Source organism: Anopheles funestus, chromosome 3RL, assembly GCF_943734845.2.
Source record: "Anopheles funestus chromosome 3RL, idAnoFuneDA-416_04, whole genome shotgun sequence".
Classification (NCBI taxonomy): domain Eukaryota; kingdom Metazoa; phylum Arthropoda; class Insecta; order Diptera; family Culicidae; genus Anopheles; species Anopheles funestus.
In genome coordinates, this window is record NC_064599.1 from 77,129,007 (window position 1) to 77,143,800 (window position 14,794).

The window sequence follows — 14,794 nt, forward strand, 5'->3', positions numbered from 1 at the left end:
TGTGGTAGTGATGGTGATGGCCGAGATTCACGGGACGTCTTTCCACTGCACCTGACCGGCGGCCGGGGGAACTCTCGCACACAACGTGGACAGCTGGACGGTTCCAGAAGCGCCGGTTCCATTATCTTATCAGATCAAATATCCAAAACAGCCCAGCCGAAACGAAATGTGTGTGATCGGTTGCACGCTGGTACGCGTATATGGAACATGGTCTGGACAGATGAAACGTTCAGTAACGCACTGTAGTCTCGTGTGGTAACTACCGGTCGGTGAGCGCTGTTTGAAAATTGGAGAAAACAAAACAAAAAAACACGATGAGCGTAAAGGTGGAATCACTAACGAACGAAGTGTTCTCGGCACCGGTTGTGGATAGAAAAATGATCGTAAGTGATGATTGCTGTTAGACACGGCGAGGTGTTAAACTGTGTAATGTTCTAATTGGTCGTTGCGATTCCAGACCGTTCGTCCCATCCCGGAATGTCTTAAACGCAAAGCGGCGGAAGAACTGAACGAAAAGGAAAGCATCATAGCAGAGGAGCTGGAAATGTTAAAGATCTGGATCAGACAATCCGGACACATCCGTGGTCGGATGGAGGAACAGTTTTTGCTTGGATTTTTACGCTCCTGCAAGCACAGCATGGAACGGGTGAAGCAAAAGCTCGACACGTACTACACGATTCGATCCGTACTGCCGGAGGTAATGCGGAACCGTGATCCACTCGATCCGTTCTTGCGGAAAGTCATCAAAATGGGGTAAGCTTTCGTGTGAACGTGTGAAAAACAAAGTGGACCAACCGTCTGCAACTGACCGTGTGCTAATTTCCGCAGTGTAACGGTGCCACTACCTAAAACCGTTAACCCAGACGATCCAAAGATCATTCTTATACGAGGCGATGCGTTCGATGGAGAGGTGTGTGACTTCCCCGACATTCTAAAGGTGTTTACGATGATCGGTGACCTACTGCTGCGGGATGACGATCAGATGATGATCTGCGGCCAGGCAGCAATCATCGATCTGGGCCATTCTTCTAGCAGCCATCTGTTTAACTTCAACCTTTCGTTCCTGCGCAAAGCGTCCATCCTGAACCAGCAGGCGTCGCCCCTCCGGCAGAAGGGGTTCCACTTTATCAACACACCGAAAAGCTTCGACATCGTGCTGAACATCTTCAAGGGACTGATGACGGAAAAGAATCGTAAGCGTACGGTACGTATCATGCCTTCTGGATGCATCCGCCGTATCGCGTGCGTAACCCATTGTTTCGCGATAAGGAACCATTTTCCCATCTTGCTGAGTTATTGCTCTCATATGTACACACACACGGTCACTATCGTACGGTTATCTAATTGGGTTTCAATTTTCCTTTATCGCAACAGATTGTATCGCACGGTTACAGTCTAGAGTCGCTGCACAAGTACTTCCCCAAGTCTGTACTTCCGGCAGAGCTCGGTGGAGATCTCGGACCGGTACAACAGTTTGTGGACGACTGGGAACAGAAGCTCATAGACAACCGGACGTACCTGATCGAGGAGGAATCGCTCGGTGTGGACGAAGGCCGACGAAGAACCACAAACCCACTAGCGGAAGAGAAAGATCTGTTCGGGACGGCAGGAACGTTCCGGAAGCTAGAGTTCGATTGAATGACTGTGCTTTGTGCTATGACACTGATTTGTATCATAAAATATTTCCCCTTAATATTGTTGCCAAGTGTGCAGAAAGATTCTCGAGCTTTATTATCAGTTTCAAAAGAGGAATAATTGCTTACATTTGCTTTGATTTAATAAGTACATTGATAAGATAAACATATCGGTAATTAATGTAATAATGTAATATAACAATCAAATAAGAGTATAACTCTTATAGGTTAGGAATAAAATCGATGGTGTTTCAAATTAATTCCAGTTATTACCTTCGCAGAAAGGAAAATTTCTTCTATTTCTTAATGTGTTTATAGCATGTGGAATGTAGTAAGTATTTCTTTAAAATATGTAGTGAGCACGCTTATTAGATGCCAGAATTAATGTAGTGTATGTTAAATAATATCTTGTTGAAGATATTATTTTTCCCTTCTCCGGACAAAGGATAATGTTCCAAGGCGCTACAGGAACTTTAGAGTTCAGTATGAAATCAGAGTGAGTGAGATATAATAATGAGTTAACTCACTCCTTAACTCGTCGCAGTGACAGGTAGTGTTGGGTCAAGAGCGAAAGAGGTACCTCAATCGCTCCGCTCATCTTATTGTGCGCGCTCCCGCACAGCCCACGGGAAAAAGAGGTAGCTCCGTACGGAGCGCTACACACAGGAGCGATTGTGCGATGCGCTCCCATTTGAAAATTTCCTAAGGCTATAGACTTGGCTTTTTTTTGGACAATTTAGCAAAATTTTTATAAATGTGATATATTTTAATGGGAATTTGTTGCAATAAGTTTCTTTTCACTTAAATAGTGCTTTAAATTAAAAAAAAATAAAAAATCAGAAAAAATTAAAAAAAAAATTTCAACTCGAAAATTTCATAAGGCTTACCCCTTACGTTTTTTTTGGGAAATTTTGCAAAAAAAATTAAATTGATTTATTTTGATGCCAATTGGTTGCAATGAGTTTCTTTTCACTCAAATAATGCTTGAATTAAAAAAAAGTGAAAAATAATGAAAAATTTAAAAATCTTAAAAAAATGAAAACTTTCTAAGGCTCATTTTTGCATCAAGTTTTGCCTAGAACTCGATCGGTATCCAACGGATCGCCAATCTTTAACCTGTGGTCGATAGATGGCACCAATGGCTACATTTTCTTCTTGGACGGTCATGCCCTCAGATGTCTGTGCCTGAAGTTATTCGAGGAACCAAGTTCCTTACCCTGTTTGAGAAAATATAAAGTTTTCCTCATTTTTGCACCAACTTTTGCCTATAACTCGGTCGGTATCCAACGGATCGCCAATCTTTAACCTGTGGTCCATAGATGGCACCAATGGCTACATTTTCTTCTTGAACGGCCATGCCCTCAGATGTCTGTGCCAGAAGTTATTCGCGGAACCAAGTTCCTTACCCTGTTTGAGAAAATGTAAAATTTTCCTCATTTTTGAGCAATTTTGCAAAATTGAAAAATGTGATATATTTTAATGCGAATTTTGTTGCAATGAGTTTCTTTTCACTTAAATAGTGCTTTAAATTTAAAAAAGAATAAAAAATCAGAAAAAAATTTTAAAAAATTTTCAACTCGAAAATTTCATAAGGGGTACCCCTTGCCATTTTTTTGAGAAATTTTGCAAAAAAAATTTAAATTGATTTATTTTAATGCCAATGGGTTGCAATGACTTTCTTTTCACTCAAATAATGCTTAAAATATAAAAAAGAGTAAAAAATCAGAAAAAAAGGAAAAAAATATAAAAATTTGAAAATTTCATAAGACTCATTTTTGCACCAAATTTTGCCTATAACTCGGTCGGTATCCAACGGATCGCCAATCTTTAACCTGTGGTCGATAGATGGCAACAATGGCTACATTTTCTTCTTGGACGGCCTTGCCCTCAGATGTCTGTGCCAGAAGTTATTCGCGGAACCAAGTTCCTTACCCTGTTTGAGAAAACGTAAAATTTTCTTCATTTTTGAGCAATTTAGCAAAATTGAAAAATGTGGTATATTTTAATGCGAATTTTGTTGCAATGAGTTTCTTTTCACTTAAATAGTGCTTTAAATTTAAAAAAGAATAAAAAATCAGAAAAAAAATTTTAAAAAATTTTCAACTCGAAAATTTCATAAGGGGTACCCCTTGCCATTTTTTTTGAGAAATTTTGCAAAAAAATTTAAATTGATTTATTTTAATGCCAATTGGTTGCAATGACTTTCTTTTCACTCAAATAATGCTTAAAATATAAAAAAGAGTAAAAAATCAGAAAAAATTGAAAAAAATATAAAAATTTGAAAATTTCATAAGACTCATTTTTGCACCAACTTTTGCCTATAACTCGGTCGGTATCCAACGGATCGCCAATCTTTAACCTGTGGTCGATAGATGGCACCAATGGCTATATTTTCTTCTTGGACGGCCATGCTCTCAGATGTCTGTGCCAGAAGTTATTCGAGAAACCAAGTTCCATACCCTGTTTGAGAAAATGTAAAATTTTCCTCTATTTTCACCAATGTAGCAAAATTTATAAATGTGATATATTTTAATGGGAATTTGTTGCAATGAGTTTCTTTTCACTCAAATAATGCTTTAAATTAAAAAAAGTGTAAAAAATGAGAAAAAAAATTTCAAAAAATTTTCAACTCGAAAATTTCATAAGGGGTACCCCTTGCCATTTTTTTTGAGAAATTTTGCAAAAAAATTTAAATTGATTTATTTTAATGCCAATTGGTTGCAATGACTTTCTTTTCACTCAAATAATGGTTAAAATATAAAAAAGAGTAAAAAATCAGAAAAAATTGAAAAAAATATAAAAATTTGAAAATTTCATAAGACTCATTTTTGCACCAAGTTTTGCCTATAACTCGGTCGGTATCCAACGGATCGCCAATCTTTAACCTGTGGTCGATAGATGGCACCAATGGCTATATTTTCTTCTTGGACGGCCATGCTCTCAGATGTCTGTGCCAGAAGTTATTCGAGAAACCAAGTTCCATACCCTGTTTGAGAAAATGTAAAATTTTCCTCTATTTTCACCAATGTAGCAAAATTTATAAATGTGATATATTTTAATGGGAATTTGTTGCAATGAGTTTCTTTTCACTCAAATAATGCTTTAAATTAAAAAAAGTGTAAAAAATGAGAAAAAAAATTTCAAAAAATTTTCAACTCGAAAATTTCATAAGGGATACCCCTTGCCATTTTTTTTGAGAAATTTTGCAAAAAAATTTAAATTGATTTATTTTAATGCCAATTGGTTGCAATGACTTTCTTTTCACTCAAATAATGCTTAAAATATAAAAAAGAGTAAAAAATCAGAAAAAATTGAAAAAAATATAAAAATTTGAAAATTTCATAAGACTCATTTTTGCACCAACTTTTGCCTATAACTCGGTCGGTATCCAACGAATTGCCAATCTTTAACCTGTGGTCGATAGATGGCACCAATGGCTATATTTTCTTCTTGGACGGCCATGCCCTCAGATGTCTGTGCCAGAAGTTATTCGAGGAACCAAGTTCCTTACCCTGTTTGAGAAAATGTAAATTTTTCCTCATTTTTGAGCAATTTTGCAAAATTGAAAAATGTGATATACCTATTTTAACGCGAAATTTTTGCAATAACGTTCTTTTCACTCAAATAATGCTTAAAAAGAAAAAAAGAATAAAAAACAAAAAAAAAACATTCAAAAAATTTGAAAATTTCCTTAGGCTATAGTTTGTGGGTCAAGAGCGAAAGAGGTATTTCAATCGCTCCGGTCATCTTATTTTGCGTGCTCCCGCACAGCTCACGGGAAAAAGAGGTAACTGATCGCAGGAATCGCTCCTGCGTGCAGCGCTCCGTGTGGAGCTACCTCAAGCCCAACGCACACTTTAGAGAGCGAGAGCGGTGCGCTCCGCTCTTGCAAAAGAGCTACTTGACCCAACACTAGTGACAGGCACCTCATCCTCAGTGAGAAGTATCTAAACAATCTCACTCATGCTGAAGTTTGTTTTTCTCATGAGTTTTATAACTCACGAGTGATTTACTTCACCGTCGGGGAATGTTAAATCCAACGATTTTTGAATATCGAGGTCACTTCTTTCTAAGAGATTGCTAAGATCCGTTTTATGGACAGCCACTGCCACGTGTACATGGAAGCGTTACACATGGAGACGCCTGGTATCTGTTAGTCATGTTTCGAATTGGGAATAATAACAACAAAATATACAGAAAACGTCTAGAATGATTAAAATCTAAAAGAGAGAAAAATATTTCCTCTGAATTACACATGAGGGTTTTCCCTGAACCTTAGCCAACCTACTAATACTTAGCTCTTTTTCATCTTGATATCACACCACCAGCACACGTTTATAGTGTTATTAAAAACCATTGATTGCACCACATATATTGACTATTACTGCAGACGAATACATCATTGCCTACAAAAGAAAGCGTCCTAGACACACGAGACATAACGCGCAGTAAATTATACAAATCCGTTAACTACTTACAAAAGAGCATAATCACAATCGATATCACCCGCATTTGTGAGACGCATTTTTTTGTGTTGTTCATTTGCCTGTTCATTACGATAAATCGTCTGATGTCGTCTAAAGCACACCTCGTGTGCCGACGGTTGATGGATGGATATAATTCGCTTACCTAACCGTTCTGCTCACTGGAACACGAGCGAATATTATTGCCGTTTTAATCGTTACCAGAACCAATTTCCGTGCCAACAAATGTCGACGGGGTCGGTACGCGGTACGGTTACTTCCGGCGCGTTACTACTGACCGCAAATTTGCACAATGGCGTCGATACAAGCGCACACGCACACGCAAGATCGATCCATTACAGCTGTAACTGGTCAACAGACGTTGAAACGATTCGTCGGATTTATGGACCGCAATCGAATGGAGTGAAATGGTACGGGAAGGTCAATCGATGTTTTTTTCTCCTCTATATTATATAGCGAACTGCGTGAAATGAAATGTATCCCCGGATAGTGGTCTAAGTGTTGGCGGTTACCTTACACCGTAGCTCCTAAACTCTTAGCGCAGTCACCTTTCGTGGAAAGAGCTCATATTGTCGTGGAAACTTTCGCCGAAACTACACGGTGTATTGAACATAAACCAGAAAACCCTCAACTAAAAGAATGGTAAAATCTTGCTTGCTTGTGTTTCTTACGAATCAAGACGCATAAATTAGCAAGGTAGCAGCGGGATGAAGAAGTGCCAGAAGTTCCAGTTGGCACTTCACGCCATTTTACCATTTCGGCGGTAAATCGCGGACGTAAAGTAATTAATAAAAGACCGTACAGAACAGTTCGGTTGACTGAAATCCAACCCTAAAAGGAAGAAAGAGACGAGTGAGGAAAAGAAGGGTGATATTCATAACAGTTCACAATGTTGTTTCTTTTATTTTCAGTTTTTCCTGAAGGTGGTGCCGTGGTGAAATGAGCTAGTTAAAGGATTAACTTTTCGATGGAGAAAGAATTTCAAACCGAGTGGGACCGTAATGAGTTTTGGGGACATTTTAAGTTGCCTAGATTTTTGTTATCGCCCGACATGCCCAAAGCAGTAACGACAATCGAGTGGCAATTTAGAACCCTGATTTCGTTCATTGCTTGAGGCGTGATTGTAAACATTCTCACCTAACTGTACCCCGACATGCAAATCACATGCTTTAGAATATATTTTTTCCTTAACTTTTCGTAAACAAATCACGTGCAAAACATCGAAAAGGGTGATCTTTTCACTCGATCTGTTGATTGCCTGATGAATTGCTCATATTCATTTCGTTTTCTTTCAATTAAAAGAACACATTTTTTAACATTATTTTAAAATGTTCGCGTGAGTTAGGCTTCGTTGTAAGAATTTTCTTCTTAAGATTATTTCTTCTTTGTTCTTAATTTTCTTCTGTAAGAGTTGTTTCAAAGATATGATAAAAGTTTGACTGATGCTTCGAAATTTACATGTTAATCATAATTTAATTTCGACTACGGCAACAAAACCTTTCCATTATATTAAACCCTTTGCAGCATGAGAGAAACATTTTTTTTTAGTTATAAAAAAATAAAAGGTTTCACGTTTTACATAAAATATTACAGCACACGTGGCCAAAGAAAATATTTAAAAAAAATTACCGGCTGTCATGTGAGTTGTAAATAAATTGTAACCAATTTCGATTACAATTTCTCAGTGTGCAAGTTTCGTTGGAGTTGTCAACCTCTCTCTCTCTCTCTCTCTCTCTATCGCTCTATTTCGAGCTTCCTATCTACAGTAGAGCATCGTTCTGCTTCGCTGCTGGTTTAGAATTTGAATAATCAAAATGTAATGCCTTTATAAAATAATTGATCATTTTTATCTTGAAACCATAATTTGTGTTATTTTATGTTAACAAGCTCGTACTTTGTAAAAGTGCAATAATATAAACAACGCCTTATTTTGCCGAATACAAAAGATAAACAATACCCGGATAATCGAGACTCTACTGTAGAAAAAGAGAACAACAAATACAATTGTCATTCGTGTTTTTTGAAGTTGGGTTGAAAACAATACAAATACGAATCCACGCATGTTTTCCCTTGGCGTTACGCGATCGAACTCAAGCCAGCTTCAAAGTAACAAATGTTTTTCATTTGACATTGAGACATTATACCGCTAGCCAACGCGACCGTGCAAAGAAGGAAGGTGAGTTTCTGCGACCACAACCGACTCCGGTATCCAATCCAGCCAGCCCGTTGCTCCATTGGCTCGCTGAGGTCAGCTCGGTGTCCTTTGTGAACCCTGTGGTCAGACAAACAGTGACCGCCGAGCTATCCGGTAGTGCGAAAAACTCCCTGCGAGCTTACATTCGCGTTCGAATTCCCGCCCGATTTTCGATCCTTTCCTGTGCAATCAGGTGTAATATCAGTTTGTGCAATTTGTGTGTACTTTTCAGTTGTTCTTTGCTGCATTTCTACTTCGGGGGTTTAGCAAGAAATCGGTGGAAAAGTGAAAGTGCAACATGTCGGACCGGGTACTGCTATCGAAGGATTCCGTCTATCAGCAGATTAAGGAATATTACAACGCGAACGGTGCGTCGATTAACATCAAGAAGCTGTTCGACGAAGATGATATCCGTTTCGATAAGTTCCAGTAAGTGTTTAAGGGCATTGGCAGTGGTTCGTTTGATGTACTTTTGCCTATTTTTCCAATCGGTTTACCATTACACATACTCGCATACACAGCAAAGGTTGCGTTCTTCACGATCATGTCGAACGACCACGCTTGACCTCCACGATCTCTAACGACACGGTCAAACGCAGCCAACGAAGCAAACCCTACCAGTTCGGTCGGTGAAAGGGAACCGAAATCGTTAGCAAATCGCCTGAAGCATACGTTGTTACAAACTGTTGCTTATTTTTATTTGTACCAATCACGCTTGACGCAATTTTCCAACATGTATTACGTACTTTAGGTAATACAGCAATATTATGGGAATATGACGTAAGGCAAAGGATTTCGCCAATATATTACCGGTTTGCAACGATGGCGGTAATGAACTTTCTTTTTTTTTTAATATTTGCTTGGCAAAAAAGATAAGAGAACCAAAAAAATAAAGTTCTTCCTGTTATCTGTAATTTGTTGCCTCAGTCAACACTTTTTAAAAATTTCATTCGTCATAATCATTCATTAAGTGAGCAAGCATTAAATCAGTTGATGGTGGCTTTCGTTTATTTCTATTAAATTAGTTGTGCAAAAACCTAATAGTAAAAAATAGCTATGTATATGATGTAACTTTCTTCTGTTTAAATATATTTCAAGTTTTTTTTAGTGTAAGCAGTATTAATGCTAACGCTATTTGATAGCAAAAGCATATCTAAAATACTCATCAACTGATTGATATAAAAACATGTGAAACAATTATTCTTTGTAATTATTGTATTATTGCGGTATAGTTTAATAAATTAAAGGTCGGGCTTTAGCGAAATGTGGTGAACTTTGTAAGGTTTATGAAAAGACGCAGAGGAACTTTATTTTTACTCCAACATTCCAATAGTTTTCATTAACCGATCGAACGTTATGCCGATTCTTTCAGTTGTGTTCATTATTAATGTACTAAACTGGGCCAACATGAATTACCTAACCTTTACAAGGACGAATGGCATTAAAAAACATAAACTCGTATTCGTATTTTGTGAAAGTTTTTTTGCTTTTTCAATAAGTAAACTTGTACGCTCCTAGGCACATGACATAACGTTATTGAGGGCACGCACCTTACGCTACACAATCAGTTACAATGCAAGAATGCACAAAATGCACCGAAATTTTAATGTATTTTGGAACTTTCTTTTGCTTCTTGCAGTTTGAAGCTAACGACCCCGAACGATGGTGACATCCTGCTGGACTACTCGAAGAACCGGGTGACGGATGATGCATGGAATCTGTTGCTAGAGCTGGCCGAATCGCGTGATGTCGTGAAGATGCGCAACGACATGTTCGATGGCGAGCGGATCAATGTGACGGAGAACCGGGCCGTGCTGCACGTGGCGTTGCGTAACCGTTCGAACAAACCGATCTTGGTCGATGGTAAGGATGTGATGCCGGATGTAAACGCCGTGCTGGAACACATGAAGGAGTTCACTGAACAGATCCACAGCGGTGCGTGGCGCGGTTATACGAACAAGAAGATTAGCGACGTGGTGAACATTGGCATCGGTGGTTCCGATCTCGGTCCGCTGATGGTAACGGAAGCGCTCAAACCGTACAACCAGGGCATCCGGTCGCACTTTGTCTCGAATGTGGACGGCACACACATTGCCGAAACGCTCAAGAAGCTCGATCCGGAGACGACGCTCTTTATTATCGCATCGAAAACGTTTACCACGCAGGAGACGATCACGAATGCAACCGCCGCCAAGCGTTGGTTCCTGGAGCGTTGCACCGAGAAGGAGCAAGTCGCGAAGCACTTTGTGGCACTGTCCACCAACAAGGAAAAGGTGGCAGCGTTCGGTATCGACACCAGGAACATGTTCGAGTTCTGGGACTGGGTCGGTGGACGCTACTCGCTTTGGTCCGCCATCGGACTTTCCATCTCGCTCGCCATCGGGTTCGACAACTTCGAGAAGCTGCTGGAAGGTGCCCACTACATGGATAATCACTTCATGACTGCACCGTTGAATGAGAATGTAATGAAAAGTTTTTACTTTGAATTATTAATGCAATTCTCTAGACTGATCTGTTTTTTTAAATTCTCTGTAAAAATGTACGTCCGCATAGGCTCCCGTGATTTTGGCGCTGATGGGCATTTGGTACTCGAACTTTTACGGTGCAGAAACACAAGCACTACTGCCGTACGATCAGTATCTGCACCGCTTTGCGGCCTACTTCCAGCAGGGTGATATGGAGAGCAACGGCAAGGGTGTAACGAAGGCTGGCGAAAAGGTTGATTTTGCAACCGGACCGATCGTATGGGGTGAGCCGGGTACCAACGGTCAGCACGCGTTCTACCAGCTGATTCATCAGGTAAGTTGTTCCATTTTAGTTCTTGTAATAGATTGCATATATGCCCATGAGAAATATTTTTATATCAAACAAAAGTTTCTTGAATCTATCTTGAAATATGTGATTTATCTTTTCCGCAATTGATTACAAACGGCACTACAAATAATCGTATTGATAAGTGCATCACGTATATAATAGTGATAAGGTTCCGTAAACGTCTTACCGATGACACTCCATACCGTGCAAGTATAGCCGTAAATATTAAATCTAGATTGTGCCACAATTATTGCTTTGTTCTGTTTTAATCAATAAAATATTCGCCATCAACCGAATGATTGATGATGAATGTCGGATAAAACAATCTGGCTACACTATGGCATGAAAATTTCTTTAATGAGCTAGATTTACAACATTAATTAATTTCATTACTAGACTCATTTGTTTTGTCGTTAAAAAGTGTTCCGGGTGGTTGGATGGCTTTAACTCGTTGAAGAATTTGACGACCTCCGAAAAATTTCCATGGCGTATGCAAACGACCTGCTATAACCGAAAACGAACTCAAATTGACTCGTAATCATTAACCTGCTGATTCAGCTTTCGAGCAGCTTGTTTCCCTTTTTGTGTGCTCGTCTAAATAGAACTAGCAACAGATTGCCACCGGAACACGTTAGGACTGTGGCACATTGTGAGCATATTTTTCAGCACTAATTTCCCAACCATTTCACTCGGCTTTCCCGCGTGCTGCGTAATTTATCGTTTCCTTCCTTCCGGTGACGAAGCGAAGATTGCCCATCGTGGACGTGTGGTCGCGTGTGGACAAGCTTGCTCAAATCTACCGGTGCAATTAAGGTGCGGTGTTGTTGGAAGGATCCGTATCATGATTCGGGTTGATTTGAGATGTAAATTTTCACGGTTCAGCAATCGAATTTCAATGTGTTAATCTTTCTCTTGTTCGCTGCGTTATAAATCTTACTTTTGGTAAGGCAATGAGTAACAATAGAAATTAAGTTATTAATCGAAAAACGCAACATACAAAGAACTAGTCTCTCCAGAAACAACGATAAAATTAATTCAGAATTTTACTATGTCCGTTCATTCGTCCTCAAAGGGCAATTTTCAAAGGCAAGGGACGATAAACTATCATGTCTTTACTTAGCCCATATAATTGACGGTTCTCTACTTTTCTGTACGTCTTAAAGGGTTTAAAAGGCTTGGTTTTTCCGATAAGCTTTTTCAATCCACTGTACTAGGTACAATAGCTATAGCTAATACTTCAATTGAGTACTCTACAACTTTACATTCGAACCCTATTTAGTTAAATAACCCATTAAAGAACGCTCCTTTAATAAACATTAAAGCCTGAAAGTAGTCTAAAAGTACAATATCTTTGTTAATAGCTAGTTTAACGCAAAAATTTCATGTTATAGGACGCAATTCCAGTACAATTTCAGTTTCTTGGATGTCTTTCCATAACTTCATGATATGGATCATTTTGGGAATTTAGTATATGATACACGGTTGGGGTTAAGTAATTAGAAGGATAATTGTTGTACTTTTTTAAATAACAAAAAAATATCTTAAAAGTTTACTTTGTTTACTGTGTCTCAGTATGCTCAAACCGTATGGCACAATTTGACACGTACTGTTAAGAACCAAAACACATGCCACCAGGCAATTACACTATGCTTTGACGCTACCGTACTATGTAATGTAAAGGTAATGCGAAGGAAGTCAACAATTCTCTCTAGTCCTGCAAAACCTCAACCGTCCGTACCGTGGATGGTGAGAAAAGGAAATTCGGTACATTTCAACTTTAACAACATCGATTGACCAAGCGATATGTAGGGTGACCCCGATGTTTGGCTGTAAATATGGTACTCGCCCGGTAGGTTTCTTCTGTTGTGGGCTGAGGATTCAATTGCTTTGTAGCCTGATATACACAATGGCCGGGATCATTCCTTTTGCGTACCAATGCGCACCACCTTTCGTTAAGTAGAAGAGTTAGTGATTTGAATAAAATTCCTTATCATACCACTGTTGGGTTTGAGTTCCGTTATGACCTTTCAGTCCACTTGATGGTAAGCAACCGATAGTGTTTATGTTTATGGAAATTTTCTGCAAATTGATCACTAGCACCCAAAACAACCACAAAATTCCCACTAACGTCCGAATCGGTCACTGGCTATAAAACCGTGTTTCGCCCATTGCTTTCAATGGCCATTGACCGTTACGTGGCGTATGATGAAGAATCAATATTATACAATTGCGTTCTTTTTTACACCAGGTCTTCTTAAACGTGCTAATGATTTTTTCCCTCCCTTTGTTTCGTTTTCTTTCCAGGGCACACGGCTTATTCCGTGTGATTTTATCGCACCGGTTCAGACGCATAATCCGGTAGAGGACGGTGCAATGCACACGATACTGCTCGCCAACTATCTGGCGCAAACGGAAGCGCTTATGATGGGCAAATCAGCGGACCAGGCACGGGGCGAGCTGGAGAAGGCAGGCATGGCCGGGGATGCGCTGGAGAAGCTGCTCCCCCACAAGGTGTTCACCGGCAATCGGCCGACCAACTCGATTCTGGTGAAGAAGGTGACACCGTTCGTGCTCGGTGCGCTGATTGCGATGTACGAGCATAAGATATTCACGCAGGGCGTCATCTGGGACGTGAACTCGTTCGATCAGTGGGGTGTCGAGCTGGGCAAACAGTTGGCCAAGGCGATTGAGGTCGATCTGGCCGATCCGAACAAAACTACCACGCACGATTCCTCCACCAACGGGTTGATAAACTTCATTAAAATCAACCAGGAGAAGTAAACTGTGTCCGTGTAGTGTGGGGAGATTATTTATTAAACCAAGCAGATAACAATAAGCGAAATGGCGAAGAAACTAAAATACTATATAACACCCTCACATCCACACACCTAAGTGTAGGCACGCCCACCTTACTAATCTTCCTTTCAGTAATACTTTTTTGCTGGATGTTATCCCTTTGGGGAAGATTTCCTAAACCACATTTACAAACACACCCACACACACAAAAGCTATTCACGCCATTAGTTCTGGCGCATTCTAGGGTAGATGTTGTCAGAGTTGTCTTGCCTCCTATTGCGATACAACAGGTCTCGTACGCATATGAAGGGAAAATCTGTTGGTGCGTAGTTCACTACACCTAAAGAAGCGGTGCAATATTATATCATTAGTAGTAGCTTCGCTATAATGTTATCAAATAAAAAGTATGTATGTTAAACCATGTTTTAAAAACAAATCCTTATAATTGTTTGAAATTTATGTAAAAGATTAACCCGAACGAAGGCGTGATGCACATGTGATACACCTGCGTAATATGTATAAAAATCTCTTTCCTTATTTTTAACTATTTTAGCTTAAAAGATTGCACAACAAGTCCAACGTGTGAGGACAATCTTAATTTCTAAATCCCGATTATTCACAGCACACATTCTCTCCCTTGAAATGTGTTTTAATCAAAAATGGAACCCTTGCACGCTCGAGCAATGAAATTAGGGGGAAATTTATGATCCTTCTCCATCCTTTCCACGGAATCAAGGATAGCGTTAAAAGGGGCTCACAATTGTATGGAACTGGGACACAAGCTACACATTCAATCGTACAATTTTCGGTGTCGAGTTATGTATGTTACATTTTGACCGACCAATTCCGATGGTCGGATAACGGACGATGGT

General features: G+C 39.5%; 2 protein-coding genes across 3 annotated transcripts; both read left to right on the forward strand.

Annotated features, from left to right (window-relative positions):
* Positions 1–159: 159 nt before the first annotated feature.
* On the forward strand, positions 160–1,894 carry LOC125767065 (retinol-binding protein pinta-like). The gene is made up of 4 exons (XM_049433313.1): positions 160–383; positions 458–753; positions 829–1,204; positions 1,375–1,894. Exons 1-4 carry the CDS (start codon positions 315–317, stop codon positions 1,636–1,638), a joined length of 1,005 nt encoding a protein of 334 aa, XP_049289270.1. The 5' UTR covers positions 160–314; the 3' UTR covers positions 1,639–1,894.
* A 6,282-nt stretch (positions 1,895–8,176) lies between these two features.
* On the forward strand, positions 8,177–14,358 carry LOC125767022 (glucose-6-phosphate isomerase). Of its 2 annotated transcripts, none has more exons than XM_049433242.1 (5): positions 8,177–8,294; positions 8,545–8,741; positions 9,952–10,774; positions 10,866–11,111; positions 13,431–14,358. In XM_049433242.1, the coding sequence occupies exons 2-5, from the start codon at positions 8,611–8,613 to the stop codon at positions 13,905–13,907; spliced, it is 1,677 nt and encodes a 558-aa protein (XP_049289199.1). In that variant the 5' UTR covers positions 8,177–8,294; positions 8,545–8,610; the 3' UTR covers positions 13,908–14,358. The 2 variants fall into 2 exon arrangements, with proteins under 2 accessions (XP_049289199.1, XP_049289201.1); XM_049433244.1 differs by lacking the exon at positions 8,177–8,294 and adding an exon at positions 8,309–8,426.
* The last annotated feature ends 436 nt before the right edge of the window (positions 14,359–14,794 follow it).